The 9325-nt window shown below is 36.1% G+C and overlaps 3 protein-coding genes across 3 annotated transcripts; 1 reads left to right on the forward strand and 2 right to left on the reverse strand.

Moving 5' to 3' along the window:
* Positions 1-54: 54 nt before the first annotated feature.
* On the reverse strand, positions 55-3167 carry PHYBLDRAFT_171048 (hypothetical protein; the record flags this gene model as incomplete). The annotated part of the gene is made up of 5 exons (XM_018436486.1): positions 55-1427; positions 2115-2561; positions 2646-2813; positions 2879-2911; positions 3020-3167. 5 exons carry the CDS (start codon positions 3165-3167, stop codon positions 55-57), a joined length of 2169 nt encoding a protein of 722 aa, XP_018289029.1.
* A 1025-nt stretch (positions 3168-4192) lies between these two features.
* Positions 4193-5393, forward strand: PHYBLDRAFT_73821 (hypothetical protein; the record flags this gene model as incomplete). The annotated part of the gene is made up of 5 exons (XM_018442924.1): positions 4193-4287; positions 4343-4488; positions 4761-4957; positions 4994-5105; positions 5155-5393. 5 exons carry the CDS (start codon positions 4193-4195, stop codon positions 5391-5393), a joined length of 789 nt encoding a protein of 262 aa, XP_018289030.1.
* Positions 5394-6945: 1552 nt separating this feature from the next.
* Positions 6946-9258, reverse strand: PHYBLDRAFT_171050 (hypothetical protein; the record flags this gene model as incomplete). Its single annotated transcript, XM_018436487.1, has 2 exons — positions 6946-7907; positions 8730-9258. The coding sequence occupies 2 exons, from the start codon at positions 9256-9258 to the stop codon at positions 6946-6948; spliced, it is 1491 nt and encodes a 496-aa protein (XP_018289031.1).
* Positions 9259-9325: the final 67 nt, after the last annotated feature.

The following is a 9325-nucleotide window of genomic DNA, read 5'->3' on the forward strand; positions in this document are numbered from 1 at the left end:
CTCTGTTTTTTTTGTTAAAGAAAAAGAAATGTAAAAGTTCACTTTATTTATTATTTAAGCATATAGCTTCTTTGGCAATGGAATTACCAGCATTTTGCTAACATTTCTACTTGTCGCAATAGTAGCTGTAGCAACCTCTAATAAGATGCGATGTACAGGTATAATGCTATGGTAGCTATCAGGAGAGAACGTGGGCAAACAAAATTCAACACCGTCATCCTCACGCGACCTATCAGAGGAAGTACAAAACCACTTGATAAATGCGAATACATGTTGATGATCATGAACCATGCGAGTCAGATGGAGATTGTGCGTGGGTGGAAGTTGGAAGGAGTGTGTAAAAAGATACTGAATTTGTCCAGCAAATCCAAGTATAATGTTTCCATTACTACCAACAAACTTTGCCTGAACAAGTGATCTGCGACTGATTGTGCTGTTGTTTGTTCCTCGATAGTGTTGACCAAGAATGTCAATTGACTTCAATTTGATGATTTGATTGTCAAGTGCTGGGTGATTATAGGACGTGTCCTGATAGCTGGCAAGGTCTGGGAGGTTGTAAGTGACTTGGTAATATTCAAGTAAATGGAGATAGTCGGAATCATCCATTACTGATGGCTTTTTGTATTTTAGAGGAAATGTAGAAGGAGGAAGAGGCTCATTACCCTTGGGTGGATTATAAGGATCAGTGTAGCCTTGAACGAATGCTTGCAATCTGAATGGGCGACTGGAGAGAGTGGTGACTGTGGCAGCAGGTATGGAGGTTGTAACAAGTTTAGACAGAGTGTGAATGAAGGGGATCTGGCTAGAACTTTTAAGAACAGCATTGACATAATCACCCTTATACGCATTCTGAACAAAATTTTTCATGTAGGTCGCCTCAAAACCGTCTTTGCCATTTGTCTTGAAATTCTTTAAAATATCATTGTATCGCTCAAACCCAAAGAGCCAATAACCATACACTGGTCCAAAATCACGAATGCATTCATGAAGATGGAGGTGTAGGTGCATATTGCAGGTGAGAATAGTGGCGGTATAGTCTACGTTACATGCATTGCAAAACTTTTCTAACAGGCTGTGGGCAGTGGTGATCTCATCAAAAGTAATGCTGGGCTTTACGTAGTATCGGCATGCATCAATGAAATACATCCAGTTCTTGAATTGTAATGGAGGGAGAATACCATGCAGCAAGACAGGAGAATAAACCAGAACCCATGATTTCCACTCATCCGCTTTCATGTAGCTGAAGCCCTTTCCAATTTTGGTTGTCAGTGTGGTGTAATCTCTGGGTAGTACCATTGTCTCTGCAATTTTCTCCATCGAAGCAAACTCTTCAGGTCCAATTGTCTTCTCATCAATCCACCGATCCATTAATCTCTTAGACGTCCCCAGGAAAAGATTATGCATGGGATCAATGATTGTTCCACGTACTAGATCAAAGTATCCAAGGCGTTGCAACTGCGACCATCGAACACCATTTTCGACCTCCAGCTGATGCCTTTCTGAGAGTGTACTTGCATCCTTCCACTCCTCAGCATGCAACCTGCTCTCTGCACCACTGCGGATATTCCAACGAGAATAATTGAATCCATGGAAATCAACCTGGTTGCTGCTCCCTAACCGAGTAAACTGCAGGCTGCACCTGTAACAAGCACATGTGCTGTTATGCGCTGTGAATCTACTTGTCTTTCTGGCGGCTGGGATATCACATGCAACCATCAGTAGTGCAGCACGAACACTGACACCATTTGGGAATTCGTGTGTAGGAATCCGCATGCCAATGTACAGCTGCTTCAAATCATCCACCAAGGGCTCCAAGTAACTATTGATCTCATCGGTTTTTGGCTCCTTTGGACCAGGCATGAGACCTACAAGGATAATATTCTCTGGCTTGAATCTTTCATCACGGGGCAAGTTGTTGATGGCCAGATAGATAGCACCAGAGGAGTGAGTGACACCATCAAAGGGCTGGAACCAGTCGATGTTAAGTGTTAACATTAGTGAGCGTGGGTCCAACACAAATGATACACCATCCTTGTCCTTCAACTCCTTCCACATCGCACCATCATAGACATCGCACAGAGTATCTACCATCTTCAACTCCTTATTCCATTGACGAATCTTGGCTTCGAAACTAGGGCGACGGAAGAAAACGCTCAATGTATTTTTAATGGATTGGTAGACATATTCACGCTTTGCAACCAAGGCACCGGAAGATATGGATTTCGTCAAATTACAGTTGCATGCAGACCTGGCACCAAGTTTTGAGGAAACACATCGAGGAGGAGCAGATACAATATCCTGATATACTGTATGACAGTCTTGGCACACCACAAATATCTTGATGCCTTTTGTAATAGCAGAAAATCCTGTCATTTTTTGTAAACCGGCAAGACTGGTTGGTAATTGAAAATCTTGGTCGTAGATTCTCAGCAGGTTGTTGATAAACTCAATCAAGACAGCAGCACCCTTATCAACAACATGACGTGAAGCAAATAGTACTGTAAAGATGGCTATGAATTGATGGACTTCATTTTCGGGCATATCAGGAGCAGCAAAAGGGTCTGTAAAAAATTAAAAAAAATTAACACTTGATTTTTCTTTTACTCTCTTTTTCTTTTAGTTTTCTTTATATATCTCACACTGACCTTCACTGTTGAAGTCCTCAATCTCGATCTCATTGACTTCATCTTCAACATTGTCATCGAAATCATTGTCGTCTCTGTCATTGTCAAACATTGAGGCGGCATCCAAAAAAGGTGAGTTGGCCTGACCGTCCATTGCTTCCACAGAATCGGAACGAGAAGTTGGGATTACTACAAATATGGAATATAATAGTTTATTAGTTTTTTTTTCTGCTTTCAAATAAAAAAATTCTTACCCTCAGTATCTACATCCATGTTTCTCATTGCGGCTGTGTTTCATTAAAAGTTTAAAAATAAACAACATAAATAAAAAATAAAAAAAAAATTAAAACGATTATTACACAGCAAACAAAAAACTAACACTGAATATATTATACTATTCTCAAATATTCTGATACCTTCAACTCTAGCTCTCTTATTATGACGAGACTCAGTACGCTTTGCAGCATAAGAAGATTTCTGATGACTGTTGTGACATTTAATGCAGTGACAGTCTAAGGTGTGGATTTGGGTAGAGGGAAACATATTGTGTATAGCTTGAATTATAAAATAAAAAAGGAAACAAGTACTACAAATACTTTATTTGATGTGATTTTATAGCAAGCCAAAAAAATATGAATTTTTTATTGTCTATCTAAACCAATAGAATACGTCGAAAATACACCCCCAACTTAAATAAAAAAAACGGCTGAGCTGAAAAAAAACCCTGACATTTTCACTACCTTTCTCGTTACTTAAAGATATAGTATTTTTTTTATTTTTCCAGTGATCTATTTAAATTTTTTTTTACAATCATTCATTTGAATGCTGGTTCCTGTCAGATTTCAGACTGATTCTAGGTCGATTTTAGTGAGGTCTATCCAATAATATCATGTAATTAAAGCAAATAAAAATTTTTAAGAGGTAGAGAGTTCAAAGCCAATTCCATAACAAGTAGGGTTTAGGTACGGTTTGAAGTTATGGATGAATATATAACCAGAATTACAGACAATTATAACATTTCAAGAAAAGGGGGAATTATAACTCTCAATTTATCTATTGATTTTAGTATCTATAATCTCATCATTTGGTTAACTAAATCAACCAATTTTTGCAACAAATACCAAACTATAATTGAACATAAACCACCGATTTTTGGAGGATTTAAACAAAAATTAAGCTACTTAAATCAGTTGTCCTTTGCAGTGCATATAAATATTTAGTGAAATATAACATATTTAAATCATTATTACTAATTATTTTAAAGTTTGTTTTCTCTATCAATTTGTCATGTCTTGTAACGTGCATATACTTAAAATAATGCCGTAAATGTAAGCTATATAGATTCAGTTTGAGCGTCACATAACGTCACAAATTGATAGAAAGAACATAATTATAAAATTTATAGTATCTATTTTAAGTGTTATAATCTTATAAATAATATAGTTTGTGTGTCTTAGTCACGTGCCACGTCACAGAAAAGTTTTTTTGGCAGCTTTTATTTTGTTTAAATATTATGTTCATTTTTTTTTTGCTTTCTTTTCTTTTATTTTTACTTTATTTATTTTCAAATGAATTATCAATCTTCTTTATCAGTTCGTCCATTATCTATTCCTCCTTTGAGCTATGTTATGGCATCAACATATACATCTGAAGTTGCAAAACAGTAAGTAAAAAAGGTATTTTTAATTATTATATATTAATATTTAATATATATAAAGATATTTGATTGCACAGAGTACTTTATATTCAAGAAATCATATTGTTTTTACTTGTTCTGGTGGCAGTTCTATGGACTATATATTGGAAAAAGACAGAGGCTACAGTTACAGATACAGTGAAGTAAACAGCATGGGAGCAACATGTTGTAAAAGAGAAAGAAAATCTGAAAGATTGGATTCTTTCTTTGCACAAAGCCATCTTTCCTGTGATATTGTTATGCCAGGAATATATTACTGGTTAAACTGGATTCCTAGAATGACAATGGGAGTTATGCTTGGTGTTTCTCCAGAAACTATAAGACATCTCATTGCTAGTATTCACCAATTGATTCAAATGGATTTAACAAACAATGATATGAGAATTGGTAAGTTTATAAGAGTTAATTACATATAGATATATTAAATATTTTTATAGGAGGTATTGATGCCAATAGTCAATTCGTTATTGTTGAAATTGATGAAAGCAAATTTGGAAAGAGAAAATATCACCAAGGACATCGAGTAGAAGGTGTTTGGGTTCTGGGGAGTATTGAGAAAACAGCAGAACGAAAAACATTTTTGATGACAGTTCCTCACAGAGATGCTGCAACTTTCCTTCAAGTGATAAAGAAGTATGTAAAGCCCAATAGCATTATTCACACAGATTGCTAGACTGCATATGGGGGATTGGCATCAGTGATTGATATGAACTATACTCATAGAACAGTCAATCACAATGTTGAGTATGTTACATCTGATGATATTCATATTAATACTATAGAAGGTAAAATACTATAAAAGATAAAATTATTTTATTAACTTTTATTACATAGGTCTGTGGAATGGAATAAAAATGAACTACAAGGCCAGATTGCAAACAAAACAAATGGTGCCATGGATGTTGATGGAATTCATATGGAGAAAAAAATATGAGAACAGATTGTGGCAAGGAATACTAAAAATATTAGCTGAGGTTTCTTTTGGAAGCATTGTTGACAACCCAATATATACAAATTATGAATATTTAGAAGATGATGAAGATGAAGAATATACTGATTCTACAATAGTTTAATAAAAAATATAAGAAATTTGGATTTAAATTAATTTGGATTTAAATTAATTTGTTTTAATAATATTAAAACAATAATATAAAAATAAAACATAAATACATTTTAATTCAAATATATCAAAGGAATAAAATCATTCAACATCTAATAATAGATATAAGATAAGATTTATATCTTAAAAAAAATCAAATAAAAAATACAGAAAGTACAAAATGCATCCAGCTTGAAATCAAACCATAGTCTTCATGTCAGTGAACCGTAACTGTAACAAATGGATCACGAGTGTATGTAATCGAAAAACATTTATTATATTAAATTCATTGCCCCTAATTTAAAAGCATATTTATTACCTTTCTTACATAAACTTTGAAACTGCATTATCTTCACAACAAAAAACAGTACCAAAATATAATGACTATTGATTAATATCTATGAAATTCAGGCTATGCAAATCCAGTTTTGCCGTTATTATAGGACAAATATTTGCAAAGTAATTTAAAAAACAAGATATTAAAACACAGATATATAGAACACAAAAAATGATTGGTTTTTAGCTTAAGAACATTAATCTGATTTTGAAAACTCATAGAGATATTATCCATATTGGTAGTTTAAATCTGGCTTTAAAAATCCCATAAATCTTCATTCAACCTACTTTCTCACATTATACCTTTATATAATATCTGTTACTGTGAATTTGTTTAAGTCAGTAAAATTTTAATTTTTCATATAAAATATAAATAAAATATAATATATTATTATTAAAATTAATAACAAAATGAATTTTAATTCACTCAATTTTAATTCAGCAGTCACAGTAAGTTGTCACATTGTAAACATATAGTATATCTATAATTGTGTATTTTTTCAAGCATTTCTACTTAGTAATTTATTAATAAATCAAGATATATATAAAAAATACTTAAGGCGCATCAGTCTATTTTATTTTTTGTATAAAAAAAAAGGCGTGTTGGTCTATTTTACTATATATCCGTTCAGTTAAATATAGTGAGAAAATAAGATATAATGTGTGATTCCCTGAAGTTATTGTTGACAGGATGATGTCTTTTCATTGTACTTATTGATGTTTTGCTCTACAAATAGAAAAATTGCTTTCTATTCAGCCTCGGCCGCCATTGGAATGTCAAAAAATAATAATAATAATAATAGAATATAATTTTCTAGAATTACAAAGAACTCTGAAATGTCACCACATTGCTGGACAACTGAAATTTTAGTTTAACGTTGACTATATTTGTATTACTCCGTGTCACGTGTATATTGGTTTCTTGGTGTAGGTAAAAGATTTTTATTGAAAGGCTAGTGGGCACACGCACTATAGAGCTATTGCCTGTCTTTAAGAGTATAAAAAAGAATAATAGAAAGGAAAAAAAACCCAAGGGGGAAAATGGGAAAAACTAGAAAGGGAAACTAAGCTAGGGGATACAAAAAAAAGGGAGATAAGGATAAAATATGAAGCATGCATGAAATTCATGCAATAAATGGAAACTAAGACTAATACAGATCTAAACTAAAAATAAAAGGAGATGGCCAGTCTCATTTGGGTAGCCAGTTCAAGAAGAGTTGTTCTCTGTCTGTTGCAGCATGATCAGCAAGATCAACCCCAGGGAGACAGATCTGTTCTATGTCCAACATGATTCTACAAAGAATTGGCCAAGTAAAGATCCAGAAGGCATTGTTCTTGTTGCTTTTAAGTTTCTTCAGAGGCAGCATATTGAGTACATAATCAATTGGATTGGGTTGTACTGTAGAATAGAGATGGAGACGAATTGCAGCTCCAGTGCACTCAATGACATGATGACGGCTGGTGGTATGCAATTCACAGGAACAAGGTTGAGGACGTCCAGGAAGCCACCCCATACGCCAACGTATGAATCTACTACGTTCATAGTTAGTCATGGGAAGCCAGAGAATAGGGTCAACACCAAGAGAAGGATGGCAAGCAGAGAGAAGTATTTGTTGAGAGCGTTGCAAGAAGAGGCCCTGGTTCAAAAATGAACGAATGGCATGCTTGCAAGCTTTAGAATCAGCATTCTGACGATTGGAGAGAGACAACCAAATGGGATTAGCTAAAAGCTTAAACCATTGGTATGCTGGGTTTGTAAGAACAGGTCGAAGAAGAGTAAACAGAGCCTCATCAGGCAACCAGAAAGCACGATATACAAACTTGAAACCAAGAGTCAAGATCCTCCCCCTCATGCTAGGAAGATTCCCAAGGTGACGGAAAACAGATGTAGAAGATGTGGAGTGACCTCCAAAAATCATGCGTAAGCATGTGTTCTGGGCGTTTTCAAGCACAGCAACTTGTTTGATGTTGAAGCAGGATATTGCCAGGCCATACTCAAATTGTGGACGAATAAACTGGCGATACAAACGAATTGAGAGTAGACGTGACAACCCAGTGTGATTGACACCAAGTGATTGAAGAGCACGCATGCTGTTGATAGCAGAGACACAATTACGAGAGATGAGAAGAGATGGATCAATAGTCCCCTTTGCTGAGATGGGAACACCAAGGTAAGGAAACGAATGAGCATGAGGAATAGGCACATTGTAGAGAGAGAATGACAAAGGAGAAAGAGAACAAGAATGGTGAAGGATCATGCACTTGGTGGGACTCCAACGATATCCTAGCTCTTGAGAATGTTGTTCAGCAGAATTCAGAATGACAGGCATAGCTTCTGGTGTAGCAATGATGGCAACATCGTCAGCAAAAAGTAGTGAATTGACTAATTGATCATTGAGTCTTGTGGCAGCAGTCTGATTAAATACTGTGTTACAAAGTTCCCCTGCAGCACGAAGAGCAACTGGTAGAGAATTTATGTACACGGAATAAAGGTGGGGAGAAAGCACAGATCCTTGCATAACGCCAGTCAATGGTTGGAATGATCTGGATGTTGCACCAGAAAGCAACACCTCAACTTGAACATTGTCAAAAAGACTTTGTAACAAAGCTAACATAGCATCAGAGGCAAGAGGACGTAACGATGTCCATACTACAGAACGATCAACAGTGTCATATGCAGACTTGATATCAAGAAAAGCCAAGACTGGTGGTGCTTTGAATAGAGCTGTGTGACGACGGACCATTTCATGGAGACAAAGAACTTGATCAAGGGAGCTACGTTGACATTGGAATCCACCCTGTGCAATGTCAATTGTTGGAGACACATCTTCAAGAGGAAACTGTAGACAATATTCCATGGCTTTTCTTAGGATAGACGTTAAGCTAATGGGACGATAGTTAGCAGGGTCATGAGTATCACCCTTTTTAAAGATGGGGACAACTTGTGCAGTACGCCATGCAAGAGGTGCAGAACCCCATTGCCAACAAAGCTGGAACAAAAGACAAAGAACAGGAGAGACTTGCTTAACAATTGGGTGAAGCATTTCAGCACGAAGATGGTCAACACCAGGAGCCTTGCGTGTAGGAAGCTTGAGAATTGCACTCTCTACAGAAAGATGAGTAAAAGGACACGATTCATCAATTGCAATTGGTGATGAAATCATCACTGTCTGGTCTGGAGGGCGGTGTGCAGGAAGAAATTGACCTGAGAAAATCTGTTGAAGATGATCAGCCATTTTGTTAGCAGCTACTTGAGGTCCACCAGGATCCACAAAGACAGGACTGGTTTGACGATGGCTTTTAATACGTTTCATTGTTGCTGTTGTCTTTGCAAAGTCTTGTGTTGCCAATTTGTTGCAGAATTCTTTCCATGTTTCACGTCGACGACGCTGGACTGATAACCTAACAGCATGACATGCATCCTGATGGCGCATCCAGCATATAGCCTTCTGCAAACCACTAGAATGACGCCAGCGTTGGTAGCTGCGTTCTCTCAAATCCATTGCTTCTTGAAGGTCCACTGACCAGAACCAGTACTTTTGCATGGTACGTGGTGTACGACGACCAACA

Source organism: Phycomyces blakesleeanus (genome assembly GCF_001638985.1).
Source record: "Phycomyces blakesleeanus NRRL 1555(-) unplaced genomic scaffold PHYBLscaffold_17, whole genome shotgun sequence".
NCBI lineage: Eukaryota > Fungi > Mucoromycota > Mucoromycetes > Mucorales > Phycomycetaceae > Phycomyces > Phycomyces blakesleeanus.